At 36.9% G+C, this 20,057-nt stretch overlaps 2 protein-coding genes across 5 annotated transcripts in view; one reads left to right on the top strand and one right to left on the bottom strand.

The window, feature by feature from the left end:
* The window catches only part of LOC123865734 (KH domain-containing, RNA-binding, signal transduction-associated protein 2-like), a 257,457-nt gene that overhangs the window by 36,474 nt on the left and 200,926 nt on the right, over positions 1-20,057 (top strand). The gene's annotated exons all lie outside the window — the stretch shown is intronic.
* Positions 621-10,891, bottom strand: LOC123865731 (glucose dehydrogenase [FAD, quinone]-like). Of its 2 annotated transcripts, none has more exons than XM_045906949.1 (3): positions 10,838-10,891; positions 8,927-9,139; positions 621-2,834 (listed from the first exon to the last, which is right to left on the bottom strand). In XM_045906949.1, the coding sequence occupies exon 3, from the start codon at positions 2,832-2,834 to the stop codon at positions 960-962; it is 1,875 nt and encodes a 624-aa protein (XP_045762905.1). In that variant the 5' UTR covers positions 8,927-9,139; positions 10,838-10,891; the 3' UTR covers positions 621-959. The 2 variants fall into 2 exon arrangements, with proteins under 2 accessions (XP_045762905.1, XP_045762904.1); XM_045906948.1 differs by lacking the exon at positions 10,838-10,891 and adding an exon at positions 9,371-9,464.

The following is a 20,057-nucleotide window of genomic DNA, read 5'->3' as shown; positions in this document are numbered from 1 at the left end:
AGTTTTAGAAAGGGTTTCCCGTGACGACATTTAAAGCCTCATACATCAAACGTGAAGGTATTTTCGTGGCAACGCACAAACAATGTTTAGTTAATTAAATCCCCGCCTTGACATTTCTACAATACAAATGTGGTTAATTTGCTTAACTCTGTTTATTTGGTGCACTTAATAATATGTAGTTACGTGAAATTATGTAACCACATACAATTTATATATAATTAATATGTAACCCATATTATTTATATTAATTCCGTCAATTTCGATGACTAAAATTATTTCGCTAGTTTTTCGAATGGAGGATAACAGAAATCAAAATTTCGTGTCAAATTAAATAACTAAAGTTAAATTATTATATATATATATTATTATATATATGTATATATTTTATTGAGCCCAAAAAACACCATTCCATGTGATTCTATTCTTTACAATTAATTGCTACGCAGAACATCAGGCCGCGGTAAAATTAAAATATCATTACAAGTAGATAGGAACTATGCCACCATCATCATTATGTTATACATATCATCAATCCATCGCCGCCGGCCCCCTACAAAATACGGATCTCCTCTCAGAACGAGAAGAGTTATGGTCCATAGTCCGCTACGCTGGCCAAGTGTGGGTTGGCAGATTTCACACATCTTTGAGAACATTATGGAGAACTTTCAGGCATGGAAGTTTCCTCAGGACTTGCTTTAATTGCTTGCTTTGACGGTAAAGGAGTTTTCCTTAAAACAAGTGATTATATTGCTTAAGACGCACATGACTCGGAAAAGTAAGAGCCAGGGAGCGAAACCAAACTCCCCGAGTAGGAGACCGATGTCCTGGGCTGTAACGTATCGAAGCATTGGTAATAGGCTAATGGAAAGAACTATTTTAATTAGGTATACTTATAATTACATCACAGTCTTATTAATTAACTAAATTACAAATAAATATTTTTTAGACAAATAAAGTTGTCATGGTTTCTTCCCCCAGTCTTCTTTTATCATATCGGCACCTTTTTCTGCAATCATGTACGTTGGAGCATTAGTATGACCAGACGTTATTTCAGGCATTACGCTAGCGTCGATGACCCTTAATCTGGAAATGCCATGTACTCTCAATCTAGGATCTACAACTGATGATGGGTCACTCTCTAATCCCATTTTACAAGTCCCGCTTTGATGGTAAATTGTAAAAGTGAACATTTGTGCGTGACAAGCAAAGTAAGCGTCACTGCCAAATGGGCCATATTTTAAACATTCTGCAATGGGTACATCGTACAACTTAGTTCCTATCTTTTTCAAAGATGGTTGCTTTGAAATTTCAATAGTTACTTTGATACCTTCGACGATTTTCTGCAAGTCTTCTGGATATTCGAAGTAGTTTGGAACCAAAGTTGGGTGAACTTTCGGATTTCTGCTCCGCAATAACACTCTTCCTTTAGATTTAGGTCGCATAAGCATAGGAAATACCATGAAAACGTCTTTGTTACCTAGTGAAGAGTATGTATTATAATAGATTCGTTCATCGAAACCAAAATTTCTTGGCAATATAGGGTCAGAATTAAGACCTCCACCTATAAAAAGCAATTCCATATCAGGCCAGCCTGTTATGTTGAATTTGTCTTTCAATTCCAGAAAGATAAGAGCCTCGCATCCTCCGGGTACTGATAAAGGACCTTGGTGGTTACTCATCCATTTGAATACCAGGTCTAAGTGGTTCATAAAATAACTCGTAGAAAGGCTTTCGTTTTGTTGTTGCACAATAAATTGAATCCCACCGGCTGCGATATGATCCATAAGGTTATATCCTACAGGTAAATCCTTTTTAACCGGTATATTTAGAGACTCTAAATTATCTCTGGGTCCTATTCCAGAAAGCATAAGTATTTGAGGCGAGTTAATAGCACCGGCTGATAATATAACTTCTTTTTTGACTAAAATTTTATATCGCTTGCCAAGTTTCTCTAATTCAACGCCTATTACTTTGGTTTGCGTATTATCAAAAATGAGTTTAGTAACCATGCTGACTTTAGAGACATGGAGGTTATTTCTTTTGTTAACAGGATGGAGGTATGCTCTGTTGGAACTGTGTCTGGTTCCGTTCTTCATAGAAAGTTGTAAGAAAGATACTCCAGCTGGCTTTGCTCCATTGTAATCATTATATTTGAAACCTAACTCTTGCGCTGATTTTACCCATGCGTTGCTTTTAATTGTACGAAAAGGTGCATGTTCGACATTTAAGAAACCGTCATATCCATGATATTCGCGATTATCGTGTCTAGGGATGTTGAAGTTTTCGATTTTTTTGAAATAAGGAAGAACGTCATTCCAGCCCCATCCTTTGTTACCCTTCGCTTCCCAATTATCAAAATCGTGAGGCGAACCTCTGGTATAAATCATATAGTTCAGAACGCTCGAACCTCCGAGAACTTTACCACGTGGCCATTTACATTGCTTTTTTTCAAAACCAGCACAATATCTGTCAGAGGGCTCGGTTTTGTAATTCCAATTGGCTTCAGTAAACTGCAGGAAATTCGCTAGAAGAGGAATGTCCATAATATAATTTTCATTCGCACCAGCTTCTATAAGTAACACCTTCCATTCGGGTATTTCTGTTAAGCGGTTAGCGACCACGCATCCAGCTGTGCCCGCTCCGACGACGATGAAGTCATATTCCGAAAGAAAATGTATTCGGTCTGGTGGTTCGTTATTTATTTCATGTTCACCTTCTTGAAGAAATCGCATAACGGATGAAATCGGATCGGCAAACTGCGAGTCTGTTGGAATAAAAACTGTGCAGATCCATAGTGTCGCCCGTAACATCAGTGCTCGCCCCTGGTTCTTCATCTGAAATAAATAAAATACGATTGTGAAGAGTCATAATCATCATGATCAAACATCCCGCCGCCAGCCTTTTTCTTCTGAAGGTTAGGATTGATCCCGGACAAGCAATCAAAATAATATATTGAAAGTTCCTTATGGTGCATTTTGATGGGCGCGACTTTAGATGGGGGCTATGGAACTTTTTACTACAAAACTAATAATGAGTTAGTTTACTTATTATGGATATTATAAACCATTTTTATAACATCAGTTACTATGTAGTTCATTCCTGCGATTTCATCCGTGTGGATAGATAATTTTTTGTCCTGATTCTATATGTCCGTTTCCAGAATGTGAAGAACTATCTCTGTGGCAAATATCGTCAAGATCGGTTAACTAAAAAAGTGGCTGTGACATACGGACGGACGGACGGACAGACAGACAGACATGACGAATCTATAAAGGTTCGTTTTTTTGCCATTTGGCTACGGAACCCTAAAAAGTAACAGACAGCCCGACATACTTTAGCATTTTTAATAGCCGTCATAGCCCAGTGGTTAAGACGTCTGCGTCCTAATCGGGAGGTCAGGGGTTTCGATCTGATCATCTCTGACTTTTCGGAAATATAATAGGCATGCGTTTTAACAATAATTAAATGATCAAACGAACTTACCAAGTGAAGTTCGATCTTGATTGTCCCATCTTCGGCGAAGAGATTTAATATTTTTCACTTGTAAGTAGTCTTCGCTACGCTTCAACCCACTCGCACGTAGTTTAGCTATATAAGAAAGAAAGAGATAGCATGCTCCCTACTTTCATAGCAGCCATGCCGGCTACAGGCGTCATTTAGTTTAGAGAATAACAAGGCCTCCAACGTTGATGTTTCGGGTAAATAATAAATAATTATTATAGACGGGGATGGGAGGGACCTTAAATCTCTTCGCCGAAGATGGGACAATCAAGATCGAACTTCACTTGGTAAGTTCGTTTGATCATTTAATTGTCCCATCTTCGGCTCCGAGATTTAATATTTTTCACTTGTAAGATGTTCAGAGCAAATGGAAACGTTGGAGGGCAAAATATTAAACCAAAAACAAATCTAGATTAAACAAAATAAGTAGTTATTTATTGTGAAAATTAACATAAAAATTAACCTGAATCTGTATTCCATACAAAGAAAATAACTTAATTAGGCGAAACATTAAATAGTGCATTAGCAAAACCTAAATTATCGTTAGTCAAAGGTCTATTGTAAAAATTCGCAAAGGTTGCTGACCGCTCTGACCAGGTAGCAGTCTTTCTTATAGTATCGACACTGACACCTGCTCGTAGTGCAGCAGAAGCAGTTGCAAGTCGAGTACTATGAGCACTAAATATTGCCGTATCGACACCACTAGCTGTGAGAATTTGTTTTATCCATCGTCCAATGGTTTGGGACGAAGCAGGATGAAAGGGTTTTTTAGTAGTAAGTATAAGTCTATCATCGTGACTAGATCTGCAGATCGAGGTCATCGTTATATAGGATACTAGTGTATCCGCTGGGCAAACGCTTGGCCGTTGTATAAAATAAGGGAGGTCAAGTCTCGGTTGTGATTTGCCTATCCCTGAAGTTTTAATAATACCGGTAATCGTTATAACAATCCTTTCACTGCTCATTTTAATATTTGGGATCCTAATTAACGTTAATGTCTGACATCTTTGTCCATTAGACAAGGCTAGTAGAACTACTAGCTTTTTAGTGAGTTGTTCCAAATTAAGAGAGCTATTTGGGTATAAGTTTGCAAGGTAATTAAGAACTACATTTGGATCCCAAGTGGTATCATACTTAGGAAAGGTTGGTTTAATTTTAAAAACACCTTTGAGAAACCCTCTTTACTCGTTCATCTTGGCCCACCTTATTTATGGTAATAAGAGATAAAGCTGAACGATGATTATTTAATGAACCATAAGAGGATACATTCCTTAAGCAATCTGCTAGGAAGTCCAGTAAGTCATAAACCTGAATATCTAAAGGATCTAAACTTTTAGTATTGCAATAGCCATACCATACCATAGTTTAAAGCTAGAAGTATACTGGGATTTTGTACTATTCGACAAGGATGCAAGAATTGTACTCATTGCTGATGGAGGGACTTGTTGCCTGGCGAAAGCTTGCCTGATAATACACCCACCACCAGGGAAAGGCACCGATGAAGAGGATGGGTTTCCATGTCCCTTTTTCAAAAATACATCGTAGATAATTAAGTATATCTTTATATGTATAAATTATATATATATTCGAAATCTGCATAATGGATTTGATATCAAACTCTAGCCATCTGTCTGAAGTTAATTTTTTCTTGACATATCTACATTTTTTATTTTATTTTTTCCATATCATGTATCAAGTACTTCTAAATTCGCAACACTTCTTGGTTTTCTGTTGGTTATATCTCCTAAATTGATTTGTTTTGACGTCATAATATAGCCTCTAACATACGGGACAGGATTTATATTAAACTTAATGTGTAGTTTGGCAATAATGAGGGAATCGATAAACAAACAAACACACATACATAGCTGCCAAATTCTCTGTCTTACCCTAGTTGGGTACAGAATGGTCTTGTTTGATAAGATTTGATAGGTATTCTCTAGTTCGTTCTTCAAATTATGTATTACATTTTTTCAACAGCTATAATCCTTAACTACATACGCAAAACACAAAAATGAAAATATTATATATACAAAAGTTTTAAACTATCTGTAAGAAAAAATTACGAGTATTAAAAATACCTAGTATTGAGATGTGATAGTCGTACTACAATTTCAGGTATATTCTAAATAATCCAATAAGAATTTTCAAAAAACTTTCAGAAAACTTTCAAAGAATTTTCAGAAAACAAGTGTTATGTCCGTTCTCGGAAAAGCCTCGACCGATACTAGTTTCCTAGTTCGATTCCAACTGCATGTTTGCGCAGTTTTATGGTGTATTTCAAGTTTATTTTTGGTAACAAATAATAATTAAATTTAGATGTTTTCTTTAACCCCTTCATAACATATATTGTAAATATGTTTTATTTTCATGAGTACTTAATTTTATTTATAAATAAAGAAAAATAATCCACCTAAATGATAGTTTTACATGACTATAATTTTATAAAATTATAACTTTTTTGGTTTGGATTTTTCTAATTTAAAAAATGCCAATTGAAACTTTGAATCTGTCACTTTGTTAGTTCAGGACCTCATCTTTAAAAAAAAATATATGTCTTTGTATGAATTGACCTAGTAACTTTTGATGTAGTGAATGTCAAAGATGAGACGAAACCCAAAATTCACTAATAGTCTTTTGATATTTCAGGCCATAAAATAAAAAATAAAAATAAATTGGGAAATATTTTCTTCCAATTTAATAAAACAGGAAATATTCTACAATGTAGTATGAATATATTTTACGTAAATGCAGTGTTTAACAAAATATGAAGCGGCAAAATGGCTCAAAAATGACCAAAGCCGTGTCAACGATCTTAAGCCAAAAAGTAAAACCAAGAACTCGTAAAGAGAAAAAAAATCTTAAATATTTTGTGTGATTTCTGTGTATTGGTACCAAAAAGTAAGCTTCTTTGCGGTCTAGGTTTACTATATAAGAGTTTTTGGTCATTAACTTAATTGCAGTCCTAATATCTTCCATTTTGATGTGACTTATATTTACAAACTTATTAAGCTTTTTTTTTTTTTTTTAATTTAAAATAATACGTTTTTCACCGTTACTTTTAGGGACCAGAAAAATACCTTGAAACAAATTGGCCCTTACACGGTTCACATCTACGAATTGCTTGAGAAAAACTTAAACTCATTATTATTATTATTATTGGGAAGAGAAATTTTTGGATAAGATGTTGGGTCCTGAATTGGTAATTCAGTGAATGGAATTTTATACCCAGAAATGCTATTAAGAACAGCTTCATCATTAGTAAAATTTTTCCAAGCTCTCATGAAAAATTTTAAACGACCCGCATGTACCTGGGAACTTATCGTTTCTGCTTCGCCAGCCACGACTGCTTGTGACGTCGAGACGTCGATGGTGGCGGCGTTGACGCTCGCTGCCCGCTGCAAACCGGCTGTGGTTGGTACGCTGTTGAACGGCGCTGGTAAACTTGCGTCGGCGTGAATTTGGCCCCCCGCGGGTCGGCTGACGTCCGCCGCGGTAGTTCGAGTGTGTACGCGGCAGGGAGGGCTTGAAGTTTAAATCACTTGATGTGGCTGAAGATTGGATAAGTTTCCCCGTCTTCTGGATGCCCCGTGAAGACTTGATGAAATCAACCAATTTTTATGTCGACCATAGGCGTCACGAGTGAGCGTCTGGTTTCAGATTCTAAATAATGGGAGTCAGCAATCAATTTACCCGCATCTGCAAGATTTTTCAGAATCGCCGGTGCTTCTATTTGTTTAGTTAGCATGTCCGACATTGTCTTGCTGAGTACTGTAAAAGCACATGCCAGCTGGTTTTGCTTTTTTTTAAAACACGGGAATCTCTATTCCGGGCCGACTCTGTTAGCATTGCGCTAATTTCTGGATTGAGCACGGAGGGCTTCAGCAGGGGACAGATTTTTGGAAATAAGCATTTTTTTTTTTTTTTTAATAATTCGCCCCTTACCTCCTTTTTTAGTCCCTCTTTAAGGAGGCTCTCGAAATCCCCTAAAGCGAGTAAGAGTTCTAGTCGGCACTAGGGGGTGCATTTGTAACCTCTGTCAGATCGGGTACTGTATGTAGATGCTGCCACCGCCGCAGGTGGTGATGGCGGGGGCTCCACGCCCCATACTTCTGGCTCAATCGAGTCAGCCCTGTGTGGAATTTCCACGACAGAAGATAGCGGTCGTGCTGTTGGTTGCGGGCACCGGGGAAAGTTGAAAAGATAAATAAATAAAAGAAGGGTTAATATCTCGTATTAACTCATAATATATTGCTATTGGTCAATATCTCGTATTAACTCATAATATATTGCTATTGGTCAATATCTCGTATTGACTCGAAGCCGTTTTGTTTTTTTTTGTTTTTTTTTTTTTTTTTTTTTAATCTACGGTCTAATATCACGTAGTAGATCAGAGATATAATTGCTATAAGTAGCCAAGAAATAGCCAGCATGGAAACAAAAAGAATAACTTTTTCGTACATACCTTCACTATCCGATACGTAATGCTGGCGTCGTAATTTTTCTTCATATTTTCTAATCTTTTTACGCCATTTTTTTTCCTTATGCTATGCTTATGCACAGTGCTATGTGCCTTCTTTTCGGCATGGTAATTAACTTGAGAAATATTTTATTTTTTTATTATTTTTATTATCCTTTACTACGTGCGGTAGTCGCGCGCGCACGAAAACGAATGACGCCTGTAGCCGGCATGGCTGCTATGAAAGTAGGGAGCATGCTATCTCTTTCTTTCTTATATAGCTAAACTACGTGCGAGTGGGTTGAAGCGTAGCGAAGACTACTTACAAGTGAAAAATATTAAATCTCGGAGCCGAAGATGGGACAATTAAATATCACTTGCTTTAACGGTGAAGCAAAACATCGTAAGGAAATCTATACGCCTAAAAGTCAGCCATAATATTCTCAAAGCTGTGTGAATTTGGCCAATCTGCACTGGGCCAGCGGGGCAGACTGTAACCTAAACCATTCTCTTTCTAAGAACTCAAATTCGTGCTTAATTTCGTTCTCAGTAGTAGGCCGGCGATGAGACCATGAAAGAAAATTATGTTTTTTTTTATAGTTAAGTATGGAAAAGTAGTTAGAAATTAAATTTTTTGATTGCAAAAAATTCATTTAAAATAAAAATATTTTTTTTTGTGATTGATGAGATTTCTCTCTATTTTCACACTAATATTATAAAGGCGAAAGTTTGTGTGTATGTGTGTGTGTGTATGTTTGTTACTCCTTCACGCAAAAAGTACTAGACGGATTTGGCTTAAAAGAATGGAGATAGATAATATCCTGAATTAGCACATAGGCTACTTTTTATCCCGGAAAATCAAAGTGTTCCCACGGGATTTCTAAAAACCTTAATCCACGCGGGCGAAGTTGCGAGCATCACTTGTGTTAAGTAAAGTCAAGAAAGCAAAGAAGATGAAATACTCACTTTTCAAATTAATACACTAGTAATCCGTAAGCATACGCGATTTTTTAATAATAATAATAATAGTTATCCCACTAAAACATTGACATCAAAATTATAATCCCATAAATGCGCGCAGGATCTCGGCTTCTTTATATCACTGATAGTGCATGCGTTCTTCATCAAGTTTTATTGTAGACAAATAGGAATCGTAGACCGAAGTGACACTATCGACACCTGCAAGAAAAAACAACCTAAGTCACTTTAAAGCGATTTTAAGTCAGTTTTTAAGAAGATTTTTTTTTACAGACACGACAAACGAACAGATATACAGACAGACAGACAATGACGTGATCCTTTTTCCCTTTTGAGGTACAGATCCCTAAAAATTAGAGATGTGCGCCCGGTAACGAACTCCAAACCCACTGAATAGAAGAGGTTATCTTTTGATAAATATTAAATACTCACTTTTTAAATTAGTGTTATCCCGTAAATACTTGTAGAACAAAAACACACACAACACATTAAAAAGTAATCCCAACACATGCGCGCAGGATCTCGACTTTTTTACATCACTGATGTAGCATACGTGTTGTCTAAAGTTTTATTTATTTATTCTAGGGAAATAATAGGAATCGCTGACCGGAGTGACACTATTGACATCTGCAAGGACTCACACGTATCACACCCATCGTAACTCACTTTTTAGCGATTTGGAGTTACATTTTCTTCGTAAAACAAAAATGCTCTTTTTTTTCTAACAACTGTGTCTAAATTCATTAGCATTATGAATTCAGTCAATGAAAAAAGACTGTAAGTCAGCAAGAAATGAAATAAATGACTTAATTTATTTTTGTTTTTATATGGGTTGACAAGATGTTTACAATTCAGAATTAAGCCATCATATCCAGTCATAGTCAGTGAAGTTACCTCAAATAAAAAAACGGAACAATTGGATCACTTTGTTGTCTATCTGTCCGTTTGTCGTGTCTGTCAAGAAAACCTATTGAGTACTTCGCATTGACCTAGAACAATGAACTTTGGCAGTTAAGGTAGGTCTAATAGCACAAGTAAAGGAAAAATCCAAAAATCGTGAATTTGTTGTAACATCACAATAAAAATGTTATTTCTTGTACAATGGTAAGGAAAATAGGTATTTGGGTTTTTGATTACAAATGAAGGATATACGTGTTTTAGGATTTTTGGAAACTCTACCCCCATACGGATTTTTTAATTTCCGCCCGAGCGAAGCTGGGTAAGGTCGGCTAGTACGTTTCCTTGTGCTCCGTCGTCAGCGGTGGGATGGAACTTCGTAAGGTTATAGTCGGTAGGAGTCCGACATAGCCAGTGACTGTGCTCCCCCGTGGCCAGTGTTATCCATGACGGATTTTTCTCACAAAAAAAACCAGCCAAGTGCGAGTCAGACTCCCGCACTGAGGGTTCCGTACTCGGGTATTTTTTCCAACATTTAGCGCGATAAATCAAAAACTATTGAACATAAAAATAAATAAAAATCTGTTTTAGGATGTTCAGGTAAAGCCCTTTTATATGATACCCCACTTAGTATGGTTATCTTACTCTGAAAATACACATCTGAAATTTAAACACATTTTAATTTTTTTTAATGATGTAACCACAAATTCGCGGTTTTCAGATTTAATCCTGTACTTGTGCTATAAGATCTACTTACCCGCCAAAATTCATGATTCTAGGTCAACGAGAAGTACATTTCTTGACAGACACGACGGACGGACGGACAGACAGACAGACAGACAACAAATTGATCCTATAAGGGTTCCGTTTTTCCTTTTGAGGTACGGAACCCTAAAAGAGATCTGCTAGTAGGTAGGTACGGATATAAAATGTTAGTTGCGCTCTCCTAAAAATTTATAGAAAAATGAGATAGATGTTTTTCCTCGCAGGTGTAGTTATTACCGTGAACTGTGCTGATACCGTGACCTCACTTTCATGATCAAGTTCAGCGCGGGCACTGAAGCGCAACGTCGATCTGCTCGAACAAATTGCTGGATAAACTACATTTAACGATCATCAGCAGTGTCAGTTATAAATAACAGACGTTTAACAGGGCTCTCTCCGTCACTTACTCCATACAATCGTAGTCCCAATTTCATTTGAATATTAAGCAACCAAAGGCCATGAAATTTGCAGACATATTCTAGAAACTAATATCAGTGCCTGTGGTGTTTTAGATTTTTTTTAAAATATTTAGTTTTAAAATTACAGGCGCTCAAAGATTTGTATGTGTTTTTAAGACCGCCTAACTTTGAAACTGAATATTTTAAAGGAAATCTGGAAAACCACAGGCATATTAGTTCCCGGAACGTTTCTACAAAATTCCATTGAGTATGATTGGTTAGTATTCCAATGAGAGACGAACTACGTTTGTATGAAGCGAGTGACGGAGAGACCCCTCTTAAAACTCTTTTGAGGGTTCCGTAACTAAAGGGTGCCAATGGGACCCTATTACTAAGCCTTCGCTGTCCGTCCTCTGTCCTCTGTCTATGGTATAGGTCCAATGTTAGTTGGAGATGTCTGATGCTTATACAAAACAGTTCGATAATCACCCCTTTTACAAATGCGAAAGTGTGTCTGTCTGTCAAACTGTACCTCTGTATAATATTTTATTAGTATATAGTTTTATTTCCGTGACATGCAACACGAGGAAAATAATATACCTAATTATTTTATATTATATTTCAATTAAAGGAACAAAGGCTGTTATTATATAATATTGTATGTAACTCATCATAGGTATGTCCATGTCTAGGGTTCCGCACCTGAAGTATACCAACGGAACCCTATTATTAAGCCTCCGCCGTCCGAGTGTCCGTCCTTCAGCGGGCTGTATCTTAGGTAGAGAGCTGAAATTTTCACAGAATGTATAGACAATATTTCCACTGTCGCTAAAACAACAAAATAAATATCAACCTAACAAGTGTAAATTAAAAATTTATAACACCCCCGACAAGTGAAGGTTACAGTAACTAGAAAAACGCTGATAACTTTCAAACGGCTGAACCGATTTTCTTGGATGATAGCTAAGAACACTCTCGATCAAGACACCTTTCAAACAAAAAAAACTAAATCAAAATCGGTTCATTCGTATAGGCGCTACGATGCCACAGACAGATACACAGATACACACGTCAAACTTATAACACCCCTCTTTTTGGGTCGGGGGTTAATAAAAATAGCCGCCATGGAAAAAAAACTGCTATTTCTTATTTTTTGGTGGTAGAACGGAATCCTTCGTGTGAGAGCCCAACTCGCACTTAACCGTTTTTTTTTTCAATGTAAGAATGTTTTACTCATGAAGCACTTACATAATCAATTGTCTCGACTCGAGTCGGAGAAGTATTATGTAATTAGATATTATACCTGACGTCGAGCATTAATTACTTCCACGTTTCCACACTTCCATACTAATATTATAAATGCGAAAGTGTGTCTGTGTTTTTGATTTTGATGTTTGATACAGAAGTAGATTGCATCCTGGGGTAGGATATAGGTTACTTTTTGGCCGGAAAATCATTGAGTTCAGAGAGTAGAACTGTTTTCGGTTAATTCAGTATGGTTGTACTATGGTTGTCCTACGGATCTCCTCATTTCTGATTTGATCACGTAATGAAACTCCAAGCACTCTCTCCATCGCCCGCTGAGTGACTCTAAGCTTTCTTATTACAACTACAGGGTCTTTAATATTAAGATAAAACTGGAACTACGATAAATATAAGAATATTGTACCAACGCATCGAAAAACTCTAGTTTGTTCATTTAAAATTAATTTAACCTCCAAGTGGAGGTAAAATTAATTTTAAATGAACACACATACACACACACACACACACACACACACACATTCACTTTAACAGTTTTCGAGCAAGTGCTACTTTACAAAAGAAAGGATCTCATTATAGAGGACTGTAATTGGGTATTTACTGGCCGCATTTCCAAAAGGACTGTAATGGAAATTGCTGGACAGTTTCATACTGATGACCAGGTTATAGAGGACTGTAATGGAAATTTGGAACAGTTTTATACTGATGATAATTTATATATTTTGTTTTAAATTTTATATTAATTGATTTGTTTTTAACTTTTTTAATTTTTTTTTCAAACGAGACCGTCACGTTCGAATTGGTGTGTACCAATACTACACACAATAGGTACTACACATAATGGTGTGTGAATAGGACTGTAGGGTTTATGAGTTTAAGTTTCTTATTGTTTCCTCGTAAATGAAGGAAATTAAGGAATGGAGGATAGTACTATACTAGTTTCGGCTGAAATAGCAAATATCGACCTCGTTTCTTTTAAAAGGACTCGGCTAGTGCCTCGTCCTTTCAAAATCACTTCAGAAGTTCTCGGCTTCGCCTCGACCTTCCAATATTACTCGGCCAGTAATCGCTTTATTTCAGGCCTGGACTGTAATGTACTATTACGCCCTATCCCGATTTACTGGTTGAGTAAGTAGCCGACAAATTACTTTTCCTAATTCGTAACTCACAAACGCGGTACCCCGCCGTACCTTTAATCCCGCGGTCCCGTAACTTGCGAGGTATGCGGGATCCGGGATTTCAGTTAACTTGTTGGCTTAATTAACTTTGTAATTAACAGACTCTTAATTTACCGCCTCTGTTCACTTTAATGAGGTATTAGCGGGACAAATTTTAAGGCGATGTAGTAACGCCATGTTAACACCAGCCAACTTTGATAGCGCGCCGCCATTTTTGAAGCACGCTCATATTATGTGCCAAGTTTGTATACACTGAAATTTTTAGTCAAGATAGGGGCTTCTTTAGGGGACCATTCAGTCGTCAAGTGTCATATTAAACCTTTATGCAAAGCATTAAGCATTGAATGATATTATATGCCATCTGGATGGTTCTCTATCCCCTATCTTGAATATGAAATCCAGTGATAATCTGAATTGGTATCTATGAAGTCTGTATCGCTACGCTTATGAGTCACACACAAGCGTACGAATTATCTTCACTTTTTTAATACAATTGTGTCAGCGCTGCGTGTCTGGAGTTTTATAATATCTTTGATATCAAAAAAATTCAAAATTCAATCCGAAAATGTTTTCAAATACATTTGTCATTCAATTAAAAACGTGTTTCCTTTGTGATTGGTTGGTGTCTCGCTGCTATATTTTTTGCCTCTCTCATTTGTATGGGATTACGTAACAGAGAGCTATACTATTTTTTTTTAAAGAATATTAGCCATGCTAATCATGACTAATACTCCCCTTTCCCCTCCAATTAAGCGTAATGCTTGTGCCAGGAGTGGTTACTACAATAGTGCAACGGGTGTGGTTTGAACCGCCGACCTTTCGAAAGTTAGTCCGCTCCTCAACCGTTGAGCTATTGAGGCTCTAAATTTCCGCGGATAGAGTATAGACCAATCATCTGCGACCCTAGTGCAGATTTTCGCAGTACGCTTTGCTGATTCCTTATTTATAAAACTAGCTGATGCCCGCAGCTTCGCCCGCGTGGATTGGTCAGATCCCCTGCAGCATCAGGATTGAGGAGTTGGACTCCAAATTTTTTATGAAACAATGTCGCAAAGTTCCTCTATCGATTAAAAAAGAAATGACGCAAATCGGTTCAGAAATCTCGGAGATTTCGGTGTACATAGGTAGAAAAACACAACTCCCTTTTTGAAAGTCGGTTAAAAAAGTAGCCTATTTTACGCCCTGGTCAATCCTCTACTTGCCTGTGAAAGTCCCGTCAAAATCGGTTCAGCCGTTCCAAAGATTAGCCTTTTCAAACAGACAGACAGACAGACAGACAGACAGACAGACAGACAGACAGACAGACAGACAGACAGACAGACAAAAATTTTAAAAACGTGTGATTCAGTTATGGTATCGTTCAAATAACCATATGAGCTTAATATGAGGTAGTTATTTCAAAATTACAGACAGACACTCCAATTTTATTTATTAGTATAGATTATTTCAAAATTACAGACAGACACTCCAATTTTATTTATTAGTATAGATTAGTACTTGAATAAATTTTGTATTAGCTACGAGGCAAATTAATTTTATCAAGTCTTAATCCAAACGTGAATTTCACCTTAATCCGCTATAACCCGGGATAAATCGGGATACGGGATTAGGGTCGTTTGTGTGTTATTAGCTTTTCTAATTGACTTTTCATTGTAGCTTCTTATTAGCTTAGGAAACATGGAAAGGACTTCGCATACTCTGTGAAATGTTAAATCAACAATTAAGTATTCATGCAAATATAGCTAGGCTTTTAATTGAGTGGGTACTTACCTAAGTTCGCGACAGGTCGAGGTGGCAATCGGAGTATGAGGCTGGGAACGCCCCGCACACCCGCACGTCACCCGCACTATCCCGCACCTCGGTTACCATCTTGACCTGTCGCGTTCTATACCTATTTCTTTTTTAGATTTCTGCAACCCAAGAGTGCTTGCTAACGTTCTTGCTGGTTCTTCTCGGTAGGAAAGGCATTCCGAACCAGTGGTGGATAAATCTGAAGATTCAACAAGTGTAAATTAAAAATTTATAACACCCCCGATAAGTGAAGGTTACAGTAACTAGAAAAGACCGAAAAGACCTGATAACTTTCAAACGGCTGAACTGATTTTCTTGGACTATTCCGCGCCTACGATCTAAAGTATCTGAGTTTTCCAAAACATCATTTTCAAATAAATAATTATGTATTTAGGCAACGTCCATCTTGACAGCTTGACATTTGTCAATTGACATAATATTATGAACCTAACGGTTATCTAACCTTCTTTTCTACAAGAAAACTAGAAAAGAGCTGATAACTATTAAACGGCTGAACCAATTTGTTTGGATTATAGCTAAGAACACTCTCGATTAAGCCACCTTTCAAACAAAAAAAAGTAAATTAAAATCGGTTCATTCGTTTAGGCGCTACGATGCCACAGACAGATACACAGAAACACAGATACACAGACACACAGATACACAGATACACACGTCAAACTTATAACACCCCTCTTTTTGGGTCGGGGGTTAAAAATACTTGTACTTAAAGTTTAATTGTTTTTTTTCTATTTTTTTATTTAAAACGGGTCCCTATCAGGTACTACGTTTCCGCTGTCAGTCCATCGTCCGTCTGTCTGTCCGTCCATCCGTCTGACTGTCAGCAGGCTGTATCTCATGAACCTTGATAGGCAGACAGTTGTAAAACCTATTGCCACGATAGCAAAAAACGACAACCATGGTACTATAGTTTAGGAGAAATCACACTTCAAACAGTCACATATTGCAGATGTTTTATACATAGACTGAGTACGTAAATATAGTGTTGTTTAATAATATATAAACGGATAATATTTTAGTATTTAGAATACACAAACTAAACAGTTTTGAATACGTCTGATTAATTATTATATCGTTCATGTCAATAGCCTATGTCAGTTGTTTGGTTTTAGTGTAGTTTGTGTATTTGTATTGTAAGTGTATTGTGGGATTTCCTCGGCATAAAGTGAAACTGCTTACCTACTAACTTTACTATCAATATATGATTATGATTTTCTTTAACATTTAGGCACTAATTTCTAAAGTTCATCTTCGCTTAGTTATGTCTAGGAATGGTTGTTATTTCATTCGAATAGTACTAGATTTGGTTAGGTGCTGAAAATCTTTTTGTAAAGGGCATTATCAAGCAAACCTATAATATATACCTATGCAAAATCTTATAATAACTTATGTCAAAGTCGCAATTTCCGCTGTTTCAAATGCTTGCATGCAAGTTTGTCAATTTACGTACAAGTTTTGCAACAGAAAGATTTGCCTGGGCCTGCACCTCGCAATTCGCATGCATGTCTTTGCGTCCGACGCGTTTGCTTGTCACTTGCAAATAACTTGCAGTTATCTAAGTGATAGTTGTACTTTTTGCGCACAAGTTCAAAACTATTTACCTACGTGCAACCTGCAGCTCGTACCTACATGTTTAATTTTCCACTATTCAAGCTGTATGCAACTTGCATGCAAGACACTGTACAATTAAATAGCGGCTTTGCGCACGTAGGGCGAGCATTCACGATTCTAATTCTACATACTGTCGAGATTCATATAAAATCACTCGAGACAAACCAAGACAATAATTTCCCGCGGGAGTCGTAATGTCTTTAGCCCACTCGTCTGTTATTTTTATCTTTTGACGTACCTACGACAATATTTCAAAATGGTTTAACTTCAAGGCTTAAACCAAGAATGTCTAGATGAAGATGGATTACGAATGCGAATTATACTTTGACCTGAAACATAAGTACCGTACAGTATAATTATACTAATTACACCTCAGGCAATTGTTTCAATAGGTATAGACCCAAGTTGACACAAGTGACAATAAGGCTGAGCAATTTTCTTGTCTTGCGTTTGCAAGTGTGTGTATGTGTGTGTATGTATGTGTGTGTTGTGTGTATGTGTGTGTGTGTGTGTGTGAGTGTGTGAGAGAATGTGTGTCTTCCTCTTGGAAACTTCAGTGTAGAGAAGTCCTTAATCTAAAGGATAAGTTCCATTTTGACACATATTATGCGCTTGGGTGGGAAGATGGTGTCCCATTCTCACACTATGACCACAGTTCACGAGTTACGAAACTTGTATCTAACATCGAGGCTTTACCTATACTTTCAGGCGTCAAATTTCACCTACATTTGACTCTAAGTAAGCTATGAAACGACTAGCTCTCTTTGATTTTACGCCATCCCTAGCCTAATATTTGACAGATGTCGATTCATGCTCAAAACTCACTTCTGATTCAGTCCCAAGCAGAGTGAACCAGAGAGTTTCCTCACTCCAGTTCACTCTGCTATAACAGCGCCCGGGATTTAAATGGGTACTGATGAAGACTTCATTTTTGAGCATTACCTACACAAATTAAGATGACCAATTTAAGAATTCCCATTTGAAATATCAATTTGTATTCCAATCTCACTTTCATTAGCTATATCATCTCTTTTCACAGCCTTAGAATGATCAAATACGCTGTTACTCTGGTACGAGTTATAAGCGCCAGCGTTCAGTTTTGGTAAACGTTTTTCTTTCTTTCTTTTATTTCTTCTTTTTATTCTGATCAAAAAAACCGTTATTTAAAAGATCTATCTATGTCAATTACTTGTCAAAAAAAGTTGCTTATAGCTTTGTCGTCGGTCTGTTGTTTTAAAATAGTACCGTTAAGTAAATGGTTTAGTGACTGAATAATAATTAATCTATTTGTCAATAAGTGGATTAAGGAACAACAAACTTAATTTGCCTAAAATTGTATGATCGTTTTTGACAGAATTATCAACAGATTACAGAGAAATTGATTATTTATTAATTTCAGCTATTAGTTGGTAAGTTAATAGGTACCTGACTTTAGAACATATTTCTAATTTAAAAACACTAAAATAATCTATCTACTCTACTATCTACTAATAGGCGTAACGCATAACTGAGTAGATTAGCGGTAATAGAACGGCGCAGGAGGGGAGTGATGACGTGACGCGAGGGCTCAGTGATTCGTCAACTTGTGACAACTGACACCCCTCCCGCACCTCTCCACTACCGTAGAAGCGTATTCAGTCATACGCTGTACCTATAAGGAATAGCCTCAAGAGAGACGTGGAAGAGGCATTCAAAAAGATTAGCTAACTTTAGAAGAAGAAATAAAATAGATTTTTTTCCTATTGTTTCTTTTGACTTGGACCACGTACAAAATTGCTATTACAATGTAAATATTCCCAGGACCATTATCAGAGTACTATGTGTTTTCATAATAAGAGGCGGGCTTATTTTCTCAAGATCTAGGTCTTTTATAAGTAGATTATGCTTGTGACTTTGTTTGCTTGCTTTATGAAATGTTTGTCTGTTTGTCTGTCTGTCTGTTCATTACTTATGCGTTCACGCATCGTTCATTCGATTGAGTCAGATCAAGTAACGTACCGACAGATTGCAGATATTTATTTCGATTATTATAAACTAGATGATTTCCGCGACTTCGTCTGCGTGGATTAAGGTTTTTTGAAATTCCTTGGGAACTCTTTGATTTTCCGAGATAAAAAGTTGCCTATGTCAATTTCCAGGGCGCAAGCCACCACTTTACCCAATTTTGATATAAATAGGTTTAACGGATGGGCGTTTTAGAATCCGGTGGGAACTCTTTGATTTAAGATAATCTATAGGATAAGAAGTAGCCTATGTCCGTTCCCGGAAAGTAAGCTAACTCTGTACCAAATTTCATCAAAATCAGTTAAACCGTTGAGCCGTGAAAAGCTAGCGGACAGACAGACACCTTTTCACATCACACTAATATTATAAAGGAGAAAGTTTGTATGTGTGTGTGTGTTACTCCTTCACGCAAAAACTACTGGATGGATTGGGCTGAAATTTAGACTGGAGATAGATTATAGCCTGGATTAGCACATAGGCTACTTTTTATCCCGGAAAATCAAAGAGTTCCCACGGGAATTTTAAAAATCTACATCCACGCTAACGAAGTCGCGGGTATCAGCTAGTTTATAATATTAAATATGTATGAATATCAGCCGTAAAGGAGATTTGTAGATAACTACTCAAAAAAGTAACAATTTCTATGAAACTGTGATGAACTAAGGATTTTGTAAACTGCTGACGCGACCTCAGTTCGGAAAGCTGATTCCATTGAAAGGGATCCAAGTTCCAACAAGACAGTCGTTAATCGCTCTTTTTATTCTGAATTGAATTGCATGGTAGAGTTAAAGTGACGACTCTATTTCGACTAAAATTCATGAAAATTCTACTGAAAGTCAATTCGTGATGAATTTTACAAGCTTTTGGGTTTTACGGTTCTGTACCCGGAGGACGACAACGGGATCCTGTTACCAAGCCTCCACTGTCCATCCATCCATCCGTCCGTCCGTCTGTCTACGCCATGTATCTCGTGAACAGTAATAGGTAGAGTTGAAATTTTCACAGTATGTATTTTTATTTAGTAGTAAGTATTTCTATAGCCGCTAAGTTACTAGGTATAAACTTAATTATAAAATAAAAAAATGGCCGCCAAGAAAATTAAAAAAATTAAAAGTGTTATTTCTTGTATTTGTAGTTGTACGGAACCCTTCGTGTGCATTCCCGACTCGGACTTCGAATTCATGAAAATTC

Source organism: Maniola jurtina, chromosome 5, assembly GCF_905333055.1.
Source record: "Maniola jurtina chromosome 5, ilManJurt1.1, whole genome shotgun sequence".
NCBI classification, from domain to species: domain Eukaryota; kingdom Metazoa; phylum Arthropoda; class Insecta; order Lepidoptera; family Nymphalidae; genus Maniola; species Maniola jurtina.
This window is presented reverse-complemented; position numbering and strand designations above follow the sequence as displayed.

Excerpts from the sequence above, each read along its gene's own strand:
- LOC123865731 (XM_045906949.1), bottom strand. The coding sequence starts at position 2,834 with ATGAAGAACCAGGGGCGAGCACTGATGTTACGGGCGACACTATGGATC.